The sequence below is a fragment of the Lissotriton helveticus genome, chromosome 7 (assembly GCF_964261635.1).
Source record: "Lissotriton helveticus chromosome 7, aLisHel1.1, whole genome shotgun sequence".
NCBI lineage: Eukaryota > Metazoa > Chordata > Amphibia > Caudata > Salamandridae > Lissotriton > Lissotriton helveticus.
In genome coordinates, this window is record NC_136068.1 from 1035661246 (window position 1) to 1035678936 (window position 17691).

The window sequence follows — 17691 nt, forward strand, 5'->3', positions numbered from 1 at the left end:
TGAGGGTGAGGGTGGGTGAGTGTGAGTGAGGGTGGGTGAGGGTGGGTGAGGGTGAGTGAGGGTGAGTGAGGGTGAGTGAGGGTGAGGGGTTGAGGGTGAGTGAGGGTGAGGGGTTGAGGGTGAGTGAGGGTGAGGGTGAGTGAGGGTGAGTGAGGGTGAGGGAGGGTGAGTGAGGGTGAGGGTGAGGGAGGGTGAGTGAGGGTGAGGGGTTGAGGGTGAGTGAGGGGTTGAGGGAGGGTGAGGGTGAGGGGTTGAGTGTGAGTGAGGGTGAGGGTGAGTGAGGGTGAGGGTGAGTGAGGGTGGGGGTGAGTGAGGGTGAGGGTGAGTGAGGGTGAGGGGTTGAGGGTGAGTGAGAGTGAGGGTGAGTGAGGGGTTGAGGGTGAGGGGTTGAGGGTGAGTGAGGGTGAGGGGTTGAGGGTGGGTGAGGGGTTGAGGGTGAGGGTGAGTGAGGATGAGGGTGGGTGAGTGAGGGTGAGGGGTTGAGGGTGAGTGAGGGTGAGTGAGGGTGAGGGTGGGTGAGGGTGGGTGAGGGTGGGTGAGGGTGGGTGAGGGTGGGTGAGGGTGGGTGAGTGAGGGTGAGTGAGGGTGAGTGAGGGTGAGGGGTTGAGGGTGAGTGAGGGTGAGGGTGAGGGTGAGTGAGGGTGAGGGTGAGTGAGGGTGGGTGAGGGTGGGTGGGTGAGGGTGAGGGTGAGTGAGGGTGAGTGAGGGTGAGTGAGGGTGAGTGGGGTTGAGGGTAAGTGAGGGTGAGGGGTTGAGGGTGAGTGAGGGTGAGGGGTTGAGGGTGAGGGGTTGAGGGTGAGTGAGGGTGAGGGGTTGAGGGTGAGTGAGGGTGAGGGGTTGAGGGTGAGTGAGGTAACCTGGCATGGTAACCTGAAAAAAATGTGGGTGTGAGCCATGTGAAGGGGTCTGCGGTGAGTGTGAGACCCGAAAAGGCAGAAGTCGGGAAGGAGAGGCTGCGGGTAAGGGTGTGCACGAAAGTGAATGTGCACAAATGGGGCCATGCGGTGGGCGACCAAAGCAGAAGCGGCTGGCAGAATAAGCGGGCCAAGGCCGAGAGTCCACTGGGTGCACGCGTCCTACCCGGAAATGACTGGGGGATTGGTGGGGAATGGCATGGTAACCTGAAAAAAAGGTGGGTGTGAGCCATGTGAAGGGGTCTGCGGTGAGCGCGAGACCCGAAAAGGCAGAAGTGGGGAAGGAGAGGCTGCGGGTAAGGGTATGCACGAAAGTAAAATGTGCACAAATAGGGCCATGCGGTGGGCGAACAAAGCAGAAGCGTCTGGCAGGATGGTGGTGCCGGAATAAGCTGTGCACATGTCAGGCCATGCTTCGAGTAACTTATAGAGATGCGGCTGACAGCATAGTAGGGTTGAGAGCAAAAGCGCCGAAGGGGCGCCTGTGTATATGCTGCTAATAATTAAAAAATGCATATGAGAACTGTATTATCGCAAATGATGGAAAAGATATCTCACCTGAAAGAAAAACAAGAAAGGAAACAAGACGGAGGGCATTGCTGTGGGGAGGGGGGGGGGAGGAGAAATGCACACGGCGGGCAGGGGAGGGGGCGGAGCGTGGAGAGCGGCATGAGGGTGTGAAGCAGCCGGGGCCTTTGAAGTGAAGCTAAGCTTCACTTCAAAGGTGTGGGAGGAGTGCGGCTGAGGGAACAGACGGCGATTTGGTGATGTGCACGCGCATTTTAGGTCAATGCGCTTGCGCATTGACCTAAAAGCCACGGGCACAGCACCAAATCGCCACAGTTAGGTAAACTTTGTTTAAAGCCCTATAGTCTCGCTTCATAGGTCACTAGACCTAAACAAGCATTGGAAATGCAATAGGGCTCGCATTAGGAAAGTTTGAGCTCTTGGTCTTAAAATTGATTTTTTTTTTATTAATGTGTTATTTTTTAAAATAGCTAAATTAATAGCTTTTCATTTACAATGCCAATAGTTATAACTTTTGCAAATACCTATAGCATGTGTAATGCAACATGTTTTGTATTTACGTGACTTAGATGTATTGATATTACAAATAACAATGGCTTTTAATTTTTTAAAATATTTAATACTTAAATAATTTATTGAATTTGTAATGGCAATAGCTTAAACTTTTGTAAATAACTTTTGTGAAGATTATGTTCAGTGTTTTTTATAGTGACGAAAATCCAAGAACAGAAGTGAAATATTAATTTTTTTTTGTGATTTGTAATAAAGCATGAAAGCTTGAAAACAGCTTGATACATTGAAAGAACATATTTGAACCAGTGATGCTGTGGTTGCGCTGAGTGATGCTGTGGTGGTGCTGAGTGATGCTGTTGCGCTGAGTGATGCTGTGGTGGTGCTGAGTGATGCTGTGGTGGTGCTGAGTGATGCTGTGGTTGCGCTGAGTGATTCTGTGGTTGCGCTGAGTGGTGTGTGCATCGGTGGAGCTTAGTGGGTGCACTGGTGGAGCTGTGTGGTGGGTGCATTGGTGGAGCTTAGTTGGAGCATCGGTGGAGCTGTGTGGTGGGTGCATCGGTGGAGCTGTGTGGTGGGTGCCTCGGCAGAGCTGTGTGGTGGGTGCATCGGTGGAGCTGGGTGGTGGGTGCATCTGTGGATCTGTGTGGTGGGTGCATCGGTGGAGCTGTGTGGTGGGTGCTTCGGTGGAGCTGTGTGGTGGGTGCATCTGTGGAGCTATGTGGTGGGTGCATCTGTGGAGCTATGTGGTGGGTGCATCTGTGGAGCTATGTGGTGGGTGCCTCGGTGGAGCTGTGTGGTGGGTGCCTCGGTGGAGCTGTGTGGTGGGTGCCTCGGTGGAGCTGTGTGGTAGGTGCATCGGTGGAGCTGTGTGGTGGGTGCATCGGTGGAGCTGTGTCGGTGGAGCTGGGTGGTGGGTGCATCGGTGGAGCTGGGTGCATCGGTGGAGCTGTGTCGGTGGAGCTGTGTGGTGGCTGCATCGGTGGAGCTGTGTGGTGGGTGCATCGGTGTAGCTGTGTGGTGGGTGCATCGGTGGAGCTGTGTGGTGGGTGCATCGGTGGAGCTGTGTCGGTGGAGCTGGGTGGTGGGTGCATCGGTGGAGCTGGGTGGTGGGTGCCTCGGTGGAGCTGGGTGGTGGGTGCCTCGGTGGAGCTGTGTGGTGGGTGCATCGGTGGAGCTGTGTGGTGGGTGCCTTGGTGGAGCTGTATGGTGGGTGCCTCGGTGGAGCTGTGTGGTGGGTCCATCGGTGGAGCTGTGTGGTGGGTGCATCGGTGGAGCTGTGTCGGTGGAGCTGGGTGGTGGGTGCATTGGTGGAGCTGGGTGGTGGATGCATCGGTGGAGCTGTGTTGGTGGAGCTGTGTGGTGGCTGCATCGGTGGAGCTGTGTGGTGGGTGCACCGGTGGAGCTGTGTGGTGGGTGCACCGGTGGAGCTGTGTGGTGGGTCGTTCAGTGGAGCTGTGTGGTGGGTGCCTCGGTGGAGCTTTGTGGTGGGTGCCTCGGTGGAGCTGTGTGGTGGGTGCATCGGTGGAGCTGTGTAGGTGGAGCTGTGTGGTGGGTGCATTGGTGGAGCTGTGTGGTGGGTGCCTCGGTGGAGCTCTGTGGTGGGTGCATCGGTGAAGCTGTGTGGTGGGTGCCTCGGTGGAGCTGTGTGGTGGGTGCATCGGTGGAGCTGTGTGGTGGGTGCATCGGTGGAGCTGTGTCGGTGGAGCTGTGTGGTGGGTGCATCGGTGGAGCTGTGTGGTAGGTGCCTCGGTGGAGCTGTGTGGTAGGTGCCTCGGTGGAGCTGTGTGGTGGGTTCCTCGGTGGAGCTGTGTGGTGGGTGCATCGGTGGAGCTGGGTCGGTGGAGCTGTGTGGTGGTTGCATCAGTGGAGCTGGGTGGTGGGTGCATCGGTGGAGCTGTGTCGGTGGAGCTGTGTGGTGGGTGCATCGGTGGAGCTGGGTGGTGGGTGCATCAGTGGAGCTGTGTGGTGGATGCATCGGTGGAGCTCTGTGGTGGGTGCATCGGTGGAGCTGTGTCGGTGGAGCTGTGTGGTGGTTGCATCAGTAGAGCTGTGTGGTGGGTGCATCGGTGGAGCTGTGTGGTGGGTGCATCGGTGGAGCTGTGTGGTGGGTGCATCGGTGGAGCTGTGTGGTGGGTGCATCGGTGGAGCTGTATGGTGGGTGCCTCGTTGTCCTGGTATCTGACTACAGAGTTCGTTACTAGAGGTCTTTCCTGCAATTATGATTTCAGAGAGTGGAACAGCGTATGACCAGTTTTAAATAGTTTATGGTTTGGAGAATGGCGTGTACCCTGACTGGAGGCAAAGAAGTGTGAAGAAAAAGAGCCATCAGGAATTCCATATCTATACACTCAAAATGAAAGCACCATCCCCTATTTCAATCAGGACTGATCCAACCTGCTCTAATTTAGGGAAGAGCTGAAGATTAATCTCCTTAAAGAACTTTATAAAAATGATGCAGTAACAGTCCACTTTTCCTCTTAGAAACCTGCTACCCCTCTAATCACACGTTTACTGTCTTTGAATTAGACCCTGTACACAGCTTCGCTGCTTTTTGGCTAGGTTTACACTACATAAATACCATATACAAATCCCATATATACACATAGCGTGGCCTTCTATGTTTGGTTTCTTTGACTCGTTACATGAAACTAACAGAATCCAAGTCCGCTTGAATAAGTAGACCTCTGTGTGACCGTGACGTCCAAAGTTTGCCAAAATAATTAGCTTATAGTGGTAATGCAAAAATCAAACAGACCTTCAAGATTGTTCGCTCCAGCGATCTTTTACATGGGAAATCAACATGAAGCAGGGGGAGGCTCTCTTTACAAATTAATGTCTCTGGGAAGGAGTGGGTGCTCGAAGGCCGGTTGAAGAACCCTTGTGCATCCCTGTAAATGATAGGCATCCACTTCCCTGTCTCCTGAGTCTGTTACGGTGGAGTTTTTAACACCACAGGAATAGCTATCTCGAGACCCAGTTTCAATTTCATTCCCAGCCAGTTCTCACGTGCATAAATAGTGCCAGGATGTCTTTCAGAAGTAGGTTGCAAACCAAACACTTGCCGGCCAACATTTTACAGAAGCTTGGCTCCAGGAAAGAGTCCCACTAAAATCAGTCTGTTTATTGGTGGAGAAATGTCCCTGCTAATCCCCACTAATGCAAAGGATCCTTGGCTTCAGCATGGCAGAATTCCCACTGACCACCTCCACAAGAAGGTACCTGCCCACACTGAAAGCCAGAACCACTCTAGCAAAGAGGGAGCTCACTCACACACATTAGGTAGGAACTCTCCTAACAAACTCTAAATTGTCAGTGAGCAGTTTCCACTGAACAGTAACTAGCCAGGAAATGGTGTCTTTATACGAACAGAAAACTCACACACAAGAAGGAAGAAAACGGGCACAATATTCCCACAAAAAGGTAAATGTACAGCATTCTCTCATAATTGTCACTGCAGTAACCTTAAACCCCTAAGGTGACCATTACTATGAACACGTCTCACATGGTCGGGGGTGCACACTTGTGTTACCAGTGAGTACGGGGCAGAAGCACATCCGAGATGGCATGGTTAAACATTAAGGAGTTGGAATTAAAAGCTGTGTGTTAGCACTGGCAGCTTTACTTAGTCAATTCAAGGGAAAAGTTGGTCTGATCCTAATTCACAACATGACAGCTATGTATCGTTCGCAAACGCAAGGATTGGGGCCCTTCTTTTAGTTGTAAAGGTTGGCAACGGAGATTTGGCATTGGGCTGTATGAGGGCAAACTTGTCTTCTATCTGAATAAGTGTCAGGCCTAGTGAATGATCTGGCAGTGGCATTAGGTATGGAACACTAAGATACACACAAGCGGGAGTTAAATTTCACCCTTCTACACACCTACTCCCAAATATAGCTATCTTTGCAACGTGAGAATCACACATAATACTTAGTACTTATCTTCATGAGAACATGGTCACTAAGGTGGAGTCTGGGTCCCAAATGCATTTTAAGTTATTTACATTAACTAGCCTATAATCTCCTTCAGATATTACAGTGAAATGGAACGTATATAAATTAAACTTAGAAACAACAGTAGACTAAAACTACATTTTCCCAAGTGTGGACCTCTCCTTTCCGTCGCCTCTTTCATATTATTCCGTGTTTCTATGCCAGTATCATCCAAGTGTTTAAAAAAACAGCCCTCATGCAATTTCAGACAACAGTTTATATATACTATGTTTCAGATTCCTGTGAAGGGGTTCCTGTATTATGTATATAGTTATCCGATAGAGGTCACTCTCTGATTCAGGTGGTAATTTCTAATCTTATTAAGCTCCGATGTTCACGTGTCGTCCAGTAGTCCATACTGCCATGATCCCTAAACCCACTTGGTTGTCGCCATCTGTTCAACTACTTTAAAACTGTCAAGTTGCTGACACTGTATTTTAACTTTGCATTTTCTTTTGTTTTGCAATACAGGCTGCTGCCATTCCTGATTACAGAGGCCCAAATGGCGTCTGGACCCTGCTGCAGAAAGGGAAGACTGTATGGTAAATAGAGCCTAATCTGGCACAGACACTCCACCCAGTGTGCAGTTCGGCACATTCGGAGGTTTTGTAATGCATATGTATCACACAATAGTTTCTTCATACATTTACTTGCATGTGGGAGGTTGTTTCGAGACCTATATCTACATGGCTGTATGCATCTCTAAGTGCTGTTGGGTAGGTATGTGTAGTGCTTTAGAATACCAAACAATACCTGTGTGGTAGAAGAGTGCACACATTTAAAGAATGCGATTCAAATCTTCGTTATTAGGACCCTGATTGGGGAAAAGGGCCTAAGAAGGCCTTCCAGGATAATACACTCAACGATATGTTGTCTTAACCTTGACTCCAGTACTATATATAATCCTAAGCATCATACCGGTAGGAGCAGAAAAAAACTACCCAAAGTGACTCAGAAGGAGCCATTCTTCAGTGTCTGGACCGGGCCAATATAGATGGATTTTAGCATTGAGATAACAAACGTGTAGGTTCAGGATAGCACCACCCCCACCCCCTGTTATGGTTGAGACGCTTTGTGCCTGAGAAATGTATTGTTAGATATAGCCAATGTTGTACCACTGTCTTCCAAACAATTCATAATAGAAGTATGTACATATAAGGGCTTTCGGTGACCCTACATCGACTATTGTTCTGTTGAAATGGCATTTGCATGGGTATGCCCGATGCAGGTCCTGTTCACACTGTACCACTGGTACCAAGCTATGCCTGACTGATGATCCCTAATAAGGATAAAACATGTCCTGGGTTGCTTGTGTTCCTCTTTTGGCAGGGCTTGGCCTGGCAGGGCTGGACTGTCCCTTTTGGAGTAGGGTCACACCTGATTAGCATATGTCTGAGTCCAAACCAAGGTGGCATTGTGTGCGAAAAAACGATGGATTGGGATGCAGCCAATATGGATAGCCTGTGGCTGAGATTAATTCAAGCATTCCATCGGTCACCTTATGTTTGATGCCCTTTGTATTCTGCGGGAAGGCATTTGTAGGCAGAAGGATTCATATTATAAAGTTCGTAACTACACATTTTATGAGTTTCAGAGTTTTAGAAGACCGCTTCATAGTTTCATTTTGTGGCTGAATGAGAGATAGCTGCCTGAGGAAGTTTACTCTGTAGTCATACACTTAGATTGTGTTTATGCATCAGCCTTTTCATTAGCGCATATTTTAAATTGGAAGTTCACAGTTGGAGAGTGTTTATACTGTGCGCTGAGAGGTATGTTGACACCTGATGCACCAGATTTATTAACTAGGAATACAAATAAGAAGCAGTATTTATACTTATGGAGTATTCCTCCGGTATAAATATGGGCCTGGATCGCTTGTACGACATTTGAAGAACTTTAGTTGCTCCATGGTTGCAAAGAAGTGCCTGGGTTTCTTCTAAAAGGAAAAGTTTCCCTTTTTGAAGACATAGAATGGTCAACTGTTTATAATTGAGAGATTTTGAATTCGCAATATCTTTTCCCTCTCGCAGTGCATCTGACCTAAGTGCTGCAGAGCCCACCCTCACCCATATGTGCATTGCACGTTTGCACGGGCACAAACTGGTAAGGATTCAGCATGCTTTACTCTCGCTTAACCTTGTCCTCTCATAAACTTCATCATCATGATATCCCTCACTGCAAGCACTTGCCTTCTGCAATCTCCCTGCATGTCCTCTCATTTCAGATTACGCTTTTATTCTAGCCTGTCGCCCGCATTTTAATGTGTGCTTATGTATGCCTATGTAATGTGCTGCCTAAGCTTTTAATTCGACGCGCCCCACTTGTGCTACATCTCTGTGTCCATAGCTTCCAGTCCTTTGTATTATGCCCCATCCTCCGTGTTGCCCGATTACTTTTGCACCCTGCTGTGGGGATGTCACCTTCTTGGTCTGTTTGCGACCCTCCCCTTCTTTACAGCAGTACTTCTACATCTCTGGTTTGTACTGCACTCACTATTTTCTTCCTTTTTCTAGGTGCAACATGTTGTGTCCCAGAACTGTGATGGCCTTCACATACGCAGTGGAATTCCTCGATCGGCCATATCTGAGCTGCATGGAAATATGTATATTGAGGTGAATGAGCAATGCATGATGTGCATTTCCAGACTTAGGGAACAGAAATGAACGTGTGGTGACTGTAATCTCAGCAACCTTTCTAGTGACTTAGATGCTGGGGACAGACAAAGAGAGAAACGCATGGTGTGGGTAAATGACAATTCTGAAGAGCACTGAACTATAATTTGAGGCCCTTAAAAAGTAGATGTAGGTTGAAGGGAACCATTGAGTGAAGATCATGAGGTATAGTGGGCCTAGATGCAGAGTTTAACATGAAAATGCAGTGGATGGTGATTGACAGAGCAATACAGGGTGTCTAGGAGAACAACCTGGGCAAATGAAACTCCTGGGTCAATGCTGGGTATTTGAATCTTTAATCGCAGTGTGAAGTTTGGAGAGCTAAAATCCAAGGTATGTCAGAGCAATTAAAGATTTAGGCTAGCAGGACCCAGGAACTGATTCTGTAAGGCTGTAAGTAGAGGAACAAAAATAAATTGTGGAACCTCGCCTACAGATTGTCAGAAAATGTGTGCTGAAGGCAACCTAGCCATAGATACTTTTAGCAGACAGCAGGGACTATCATCAGTACAGGGCATCGGGAGCACAAACACTGAAACTATCGTCACCACTGGATATGGATCCCTGGAATAGGGATCCTTGGCTATACAATGTGTGGGTAACTCTGTGTAGGGTGTTGGGAACCCAGATAACACATCACAGCTTGTGGAGAACCCAAGCACAAGGACTGTCTGCAAAACGTAGTCTGATGAACAATAACATGAACTGTCAACAATTCAGATTAAGGCAAGGCAAGGTACAGAACATGTGCTACACATAGTATGGAATAAACACTGGCATGGATCCATCAGCAGTCCATGATGTGATGAACCCAGACACAGGGACTGCCGGCAGCAACTAGAATGTTGGGAACCCAAATACTAGGACAGTTAGTTGGGGTTCTCTAAGCATGTATGAAAATGAACTCCTGATTGACAGTCCTCACTGCCTCCATTCTCTGGCAGAGAGGTTCCTGTTGCCCATTTTGTCAAGACTGACTTTCCAACACCTCTTTTCTGGATTGATGATACCAGTGGCATCCTTACTGTGGACTAAGATTCACCAGGATCTCTGTATTGCAAGTGGACAGTCCTGACTACCCATTTAGTCAACACCAACATTGGAAGCTACTTTTTATACACATGACTTCCATTATCATGGACAGTAATTTAATTGAATGTTTTTGTGTTTGTTCCAGGTCTGTACTCAGTGTACTCCAAACAAAGAGTACATACGCCTCTTTGATGTGACAGAGCGCACAGCCTTGCACAGGCATAACACTGGGAGGACATGTCACAAGTGTGGAGGCAAGCTCCGGGATACGATTGTGCACTTTGGGGAACGGGGAACACTGGCATGCCCACTCAACTGGGAAGCAGCAGCCGAAGCAGCTAAAAATGCTGACGTGATCCTTTGCCTGGGCTCTAGCTTAAAGGTAAGGATGGGTCACTTGCAGACAGTAGTAGCCACTGTGCATTCCTGATCACTACAGCGTGTCCTGAACTCTTCATCTCCTAGTCTCGTGTGTGTGAAGCATGAATCAAATCTTTTTTCTCTGTCTGCGCATCTGCAGTGACCTATTGCTTGTTGGGCTCCTATGTCTAAAATGAGCTGTGCACGACTAATCCACTGCTATGATCTTAATTGTCTCCTCCACCCCACGGATGCTATTTCAAAACTGTCTTTGAAGCGTCCTGAGCGTGCCAGCCTCTGATTAAATTGCAACCCTTTAATTAGTGTGTTTGTTTTTACAGGTTCTAAAGAAGTACCCTTGCCTGTGGTGTATGAATAGACCTCACAGTCGTCGCCCCAAGCTCTACATTGTAAACTTGCAGGTAATGAACTGGGCCTGTGTTGCTTGGTAAGAATGAATGCTTGTCTTGAAGTGAATATTAGACTTTTCCCTAAACATCCAAGGTTTCCGAGTTTAGTGGGCAGAATTCTGTGTGGGTACTATCGTGTTTGCAGTATGTGTTGTAGATGAAATGCTGTGCACTCCCTGTCTTTTAGTTCTGAGTTCGATGCAGAGCAAATTGAGTAGTCAAAAGATTCCCTTTAGGCACTTTTCTCTGTCAGCAATGAAGAGTATTAAAAACTTACTCCAACAGATGAGTTGGGGTAAGAAACACCAATTCATTGTGGCATAATAAAGAACTCTCTAAGAACTTGAAAGTTGAGTCGGAAACAAGGAAACAGATTAGTAAATGGTACTTATAAATGTTTAGATAAGCAATACAACTCGGAAGGTATGCAACATCTGGGGCCGGGCTATGACCCCAAACATTTGAATTGCTTTCTCATCAGGCACTACATTTCTTTTTTAGGTCTCGCTAGACGAAAGCAAAAGCAAAGCTTTTGCTGTCTATGCGAGACAACTTATGTAGTTACTTTTGGGGGAATGTGGACAGCAGACTGTCACAAGCTTTTTCTGGCCGAGATTTGACCTCGTGGGCGCGCACGCCCAAAACGGCGCCGTGCACGTCCCCTGGCACAGATTCCCTGAACACACACATGCACAAGCAGGCAGGAAGGCACACACACTCGCGCACCCCCCCTACTTCCCCGCACTCACCGGCACCCCCCGCCGCACACACACAGGAGCGCACCTACACACACACATACAGAGCCCCCCCCCACCCCCCCGCCGCCGCCGCATACATCGAAGCGCTCATACCCCCCCCCGCCGTCGCCGCATACATAGAAGAGCCCCCCACGCCGCCGCTGCATACATGGAAGCGCCCCCCCCGCCGCCGACGCATACATAGAAGAGCCCCCCCCCCTGGCCGCCGCCGCATACATACAAGGCCCCCCTCCCCCCCCCAAAGCTGCCGCATACAAACAAGCGCCCCCAAGCCCCACTTACCGTCATTCCAAAGTCTTGCAACCTCCGCGGGGCTCTCCCTCGGGCATGGGAGCCCCGCGTCACCAGCACTGCTTCTCTCCGTGGGCGCGTGCGCGGGCTTCCAAAGACGGAAGTCCCGCCCCATGGAAGGTTTCTGTTTCGCTGTCGGAGCTGGTTTTGCTGGGAGGAGGGGGAAGGAGCCAGGTGCTGGTCCCCCGTTGGCACACTTGTTTTCATTCGCGGCCGATGAGAGGCGGTCCGCTTTGAACTACAAAATGACGTGACCAACGTAACGTTTGTAGTTCAACGCGGCCCATTCCTCAGTCGCGCCACAAAAAAAAAACAGGGGTTACAACAACCTAATGCTTGTCCCCTGCCTCGCTCTCACACCTTCCTGATCCCGTCTCACCCTTCCTCCTCTCCATGCCTGGCTGCACCTGGTTCACCTCGCTCCGCTGGAAGGAGGGCGGGATGGCAGAGGAGTCCAGTAAGGGCCACTGAAGGCCTGGAAGCTAAGGTAGGTTCAGTCGCCCCGCCGATGCTACACCAAAGTCTGAGTCCAGAACAAGCAGGGATGAGCTGGGCGTGCCAGGCGAGATATGTAATGTACCTCGATGTATCACGGTGTGCCACGGGGCCTAGGCATGCCGCCCTCACACCCAGTCACAACAGCAATACAGTAGTCTCCCTTGCAGCAATACTCCTCAGCTCGGTGGAGCCCAAACACGGCTCTGAGCTCCATGCTCCTTATGCCTCGTTGCTCACATGCCCGGGCTGTGAACGCACTGTTCTCTCCCACAGTGAAGCGTTATTAACACCTCTGCAAGCAGTCCTCACCGCAAGTTGGGCAAACCTGTGTAAGGACCCCTTTCTCACACAAGCCTATAAATATCGGAAAATAGATTCATATATTTGAAAAACAGCAACCGTCAAAGTCTAAGAAAAGCCGTGCCAAAATAGTTTCCCCTTTATTTTTTTATTTTAACAAGATTTCAGCTATAAAAACACTTGCTATATGTCATTAATTTACAAGTGCTAATGATAGTGAGCTAATCAAGTTCCCTTTCTACCTCGGGATGCAAAAATTACCTGTTCAGTGTCAGCTTCGCCTGTAAAGACTGTAGGCACGAAACCCATTATTAAGTAGTAGAGCCTTGCCGTGAGTTACTTCCCTTATCTCAATGAATGTCTAAATGAACAAGTACGGACAATGGCAATAGGTCTCCGTCTTTTTTGTGCCATTAATAAAATGTTTTATGCATGCGTGCAAATTGCAGAGACACTATTACATAGTAGTATAGTGCAAACCCTTTGGGGTGCTAGTGTGGGGCTATTGATTGGTTTAACAGTACTGCGAGAAATGGAAGCATGGTGGTGGAAGGAGATAATGGATTTACGTGTTGGTGGTTGTATTGTGAGGGTGATAATGTTTCTTTGAGGGAAACTTACCTATTTCCAAAACTAAAAACATACATAGAAATATTGCCATTTACAGTACCAATAGCTCAAACTTTCCTACTGCGAGACCTATTGCATTGCAAATGCTTGTTTAGTCCTGCCACCAGCTTTATCCTGCGGGGACTTGTTCAGGTCAACACAAATCATTTCAAAAGCATTACGGTCTCTTTAGTTTTAAAATAGGGATTGGGGGGTTAATGATTGACTCGATATAGGGAAGCTTGTAGATTTTGATTTGGATAGTGTGAACCTAGCTGGGGACAGCAGAGTGCTGTAACAGGCCAAGCTCCAGGCAATACATTAGAGGATGAGGTGACATGGCAGGCATATGTTAGGGGTGGTGTTTCTAAGTGGTACGTTTTCAGCTGTTTCCTAAATTTATGACAGCTGGTGCCATTTCTAGGTCATTGTGGATGCTGTTCTAAATCCTGTGGGTAAGCAGAAATTGGAATTGGAGCTTTACTTTAAGGTACCTACAAAATGCTGAAAAATATAAAATGTCTCTATCTAAACAAGATGGTAAACACCCTCCTCCCCCAAAAAATCTCCACCCACAACAAATAGTCTTCTGTTTTCGCTGTAAGGTCTTTATGACCCGGTATATCCTTGATAACACTGTTCCAGTCACTGGTGTCAAACGTCCGGTCAGGGCCTAATGTGATTTTTATTGCCTAAAGTTGAGGTTCAAAGATAACAGTGGGCCACCTACCCCCGTAGAGCGCCAAGAAAGCCTTGAAGGTCAGATCTGAAAGAAACAGGTTAGAAGTCGAAGAAGCAGCATCGCTCTTCTGACTCCCCTCCACAAAATTGAATCTTTTTCACAACTTTTATTACTAACTTCAACGTCTTTTGACTCTAGAAGTCAGTAGCTGTCCTTTTTTGGCAGTTTAGGGCTTTTTCTGGCTTTGAAAATGCCTTTTCTTTTTGCCTCTTCTCCCTCTTGTGGGAAAAAGAAGGCCAAGTCAGACACACATGAGGTCTGTATTCTCTGTCTTCCTGAGGATCATGATCCAAAGACCTCTTTGTCAGGCCCTTACCAGCAGGACTTTGAAGGAAAGGGCGAGGATTCGCCTATATGGTCTGGCAAGTCAATCTAGAGATAGGTCCCCTGTGAAGAAAGGATCCAAGAGGCCTAGATCCACTTCTAGGCACACCTCCTCGCGTCCCTCTGCTTCAGCGTCGGGCTCGGCGCTGAGAAAAGACCTTCAAGAGGGATATTCGTCGAAGAAAAGACCGTCGACGGCAGGCTCGCTGTCGAAAAAAGACTCATCGACGTCGAAGATTCAGGATCCTCCGTCGCCGTCGTCAACTGGGCGACGATCGGCGTCGAGGACAAGAGACCCTCCGCTATCGTCAACCCGGCGACGATCGGCGTCGAGAACAAGGGACCCTCCGCCGTCGTCAACCCGGCGACGATCCGTGTCGAGATCCCGAGACACTCCGCCGTCGTCAACCCGGCGACGATCGGCGTCGAGGAGTATCACCCCTCCGCCATCGTCAACCTGGCGACGATCGGCGTCGAGGAACAAGACCCCTCCGCCATCGTCATCTCGACGACGTTTTGTCGAGGGGTAAAGACCTTGCGTCGGCGGGACGCTCGACGTCGAGGGCAGACTCTCCACGATCATCGCAGTCCCACCAGCGATTGACGTCGAGTGCACGGACCCCTCTGCCGTCACCTTCACAGCGGCGACCGGCGTCGAGGCGTGGGTCTCCAGCGTCGTCTCGACGGCGCTCAGCGTCGTGGGATAGAAGAACCCCTCCGCAGCCTGCTAGAACATCCAGGAGGCGTTCAACGTCGACGGACAGATGCCGTTCGACGACGAGGGAGCGTTCACCAGCTCACCGCAGGTCGCCGTCCAGGCGACGTTCGACGTCGAGCAGACGGGGGTATCATCGACAGCACGGATTGCCGTCGAGAGCACGCTCGACGTCGAGGAAGGCTTCAGTGGTGCTGGTAACGGAGTCAGCTTCGCGCCACTCGTCTTCCAGAAGCAGATCTGCCTCCCCGAAAGTGCCTGCACGCGCCCGAAAGTCTCCCTCAAGATCCAAGGAGGTCCAGACGGCTGATAGGTTGTCCCCGAGATGGCAATTCCCGTTGAGTCACTGGCGGGACTCTGGCGCTACCAAACGCATGCAGGAGTATGCCAGCTCAGTGCATCGTTCACCTCTTCAGAGGCTGGTTGAGGAGGCAGACAGGAAAAGTCCTCCCAGACGCACATCTCCTGAGAGAAGGGTCGCGAGATCACGTTCTCTGAGGCGAGAGGAACGCGTCGGAAGGTCGCAGGAGCGAAGGCGCAAGGAGCATAAGCGAAGGAGAAGGACACCATCTACCTCCTCTTCTTCATCCACCCGCTCCTCAAGGAGGAATTACTCTCCCACGCTATCGGACAGCCCAATTTCCAGGGTCTCTCCCATAGATGATATAAACACCTATCATGATGTCCTGCAGAGAGGTGCCAAGAAACTCAATATCAAGATGTCAGTCCCGCAAGTCACGACTACAGTGATTTTCGAGACTCTCCACCAGAAAACGGCATCTCGACCTCTGCTTACGTTAGTCCCGGGGATCTTGGACCCCGTCATGGACACTTTTCTGACGCCAGCGACTATAAAAGCAGTGCCCAGCGCGTCTCCTCAAGAAGTACAAACCGGCTTAATCGGATCCAGTCTTTGTCAGATCGGATCCGCCTGCAGACTCGGTGATTGTGGAGGCTGCCAAAAAGACTCCTGCGGTGTCAGCCTCCTCTTCTGTGCCACCCGACAAAGAGAGCAGATCCCAAGACTCGTGGGGTCGTAGAGCCTGTACATCTGCGGCCTCCTCTCTTAAGGTTTCCAGCGTGGCTGCGCTGCTTGGCCGTTATGATAGAGCTCTCTGGGACTCTTTGGAGCGATTTAAAACCAAGCTTCCCAAAGAAGATCAAAAGGATTTCGATGAGATTGTCACGGAGGGTTCCCTGGTGGCTAATCAGATGATTAGTACGGCAGCGGATGGTGCGGTGCTCTCTGCCCATTCCTACGCTCATGGAGTATGCGCCAGGAGGTCGGCCTGGTTAAGACTCACATGCCTGAAACCTGATGCCCAACAGAGGATCCTCAATCTTCCCTTTTCTGGTTCTTCTCTCTTCGGAGTTCACGCAGAAGAAGAGATGACGCGGATGAAAACAGAGTTGGACACTGTTAAAGCGGTTGGTTTAGAGAAGAAGCAAGAATTCAAACGCCGCTACAAGTCTAATCAACGCAAGGGGCCTCAACAGAGGGTTCAAACCCCTCAGTGGTCCCAAGGCAAGACCCAGAACAAACCTCTGTTTCGAGGAGGGAAGTTTAACCGAGGTAGAGGAGGTTACCAGCAGTACTCTGCCATGACGAGAGGTGGCAAGTCCTAAACAGTGTCTTCCTCTGCCGCAGTTACCCACTCCAGTGGGAGTAAGCGTATTTCAACATCTAGCAGAGTGGGTCAGCATCACAAAAGATCGTTAGGTGCTGAATATAATGAGGAATGGATACGCACTTCGTTTCCGTGCGTGCCCACAGGACATTCCACCAAAAAAGTCACGGCCTCATCAGCTGCCCCTGCTTCGAAAAGAGGTGAGAGCTCTTCTTCAGAAGCATGCGATATAAGAGGTTCCTCCTTCACAAAGAGGAAGAGGAGTTTACTCCAGGTACTTTCTTGTCCCCAAAAAAGATCAGGAGGGCAAGTTTCGACCTATTCTGGATCTTCGACTTCTAAACAAGTTTATAATCAAGGAGAAGTTTCGCATGTTGGCCCTTCACCAAATATGTCCACATCTTCAAGTCGGAGATTGGATGTGTTCGGTGGACCTCCAAGATGCATACTTCCACATCGGCATTGCAAAGCACCACCGCAAGTACCTGAGGTTTGTGGTCAGCCACAAACACTACCAGTTCAAGGTTCTGTCCTTCAGCCTCAAGTCAGCTCCGAGAGTCTTCACCAAGTGTATGGCGGTGGTGGCAGCTTTCCTACACAAAAAAGGTCTCTTCGTATATCCATATCTGGACGACTGGCTGCTGAAAGGTCCATCTCCACAGCAAGTGAATCACGACCTTCAGACATGCCTGCGGCACCTGCACAAACTTGGCCTCCATGTCAACAAGGACAAGTCAGTGCAGACTCCCACTCAGAGCATCCACTATCTTGGCTCCGTTCTGGACACAAGCGTGGGAAGAGTGTATCCTTCGGAGGAGAGACTGTCCTCAATGCGGCAGAAATGCAAGCTTCTGCTCCAAGTACAGTGCCAGACTGTCCGGCAGGTGGCATCTCTGCTAGGATCCATGGCGTCGTGCATTTTCCTCATCCCCCACGCCAGACTGCAGATGCGTCCCTTGCAGCAGTCTCTAGAGGATCATTGGGATCAGGCTACAGGTCGATGGGAGGATCGAATATCTCTCTCCCAGGCGGCGGAATCCTCCATTTCCTGGTGGATTCAACAGCGCAATCTGATGGTGGGAGTTCCTTTTCATCAGCCCCTCCCTGTACAATCCATAGTGACGGACGCGTCTCTCCAAGGCTGGGGGGCGCACATGGGGCGCCTCCAGATACAGGGGCGTTGGTCCACCAAGGAGCAGACTTACCACATCAACATGCTGGAGCTTCGAGCGGTCCATCTAGCTCTGAAAGCTTTTCTGCCTGCCATAGAATCGGATTCGGTGCTGGTCCAGACTGACAACACGGCGACCATGTTCTACCTGAACAAAAAGGGCGGAACCCGGTCGTGTCCCCTCTCCCTGGAGTCGCAGGCGATCTGGCACTGGCTGCTCGCCAGGAACCTCACAGT

The 17691-nt window shown here is 49.9% G+C and overlaps 1 protein-coding gene across 1 annotated transcript in view; it reads left to right on the plus strand.

Annotated features, from left to right (window-relative positions):
• SIRT7 (sirtuin 7) overlaps window positions 1-17691 on the plus strand; it is a 103515-nt gene that overhangs the window by 33684 nt on the left and 52140 nt on the right. The window contains exons 4-8 of the mRNA XM_078653793.1: window positions 6416-6486; window positions 7975-8047; window positions 8458-8556; window positions 9794-10030; window positions 10350-10430. Coding sequence (XP_078509919.1) covers window positions 6416-6486; window positions 7975-8047; window positions 8458-8556; window positions 9794-10030; window positions 10350-10430 — 561 coding nt within the window. The remainder of the gene's footprint in view (window positions 1-6415; window positions 6487-7974; window positions 8048-8457; window positions 8557-9793; window positions 10031-10349; window positions 10431-17691) is intronic.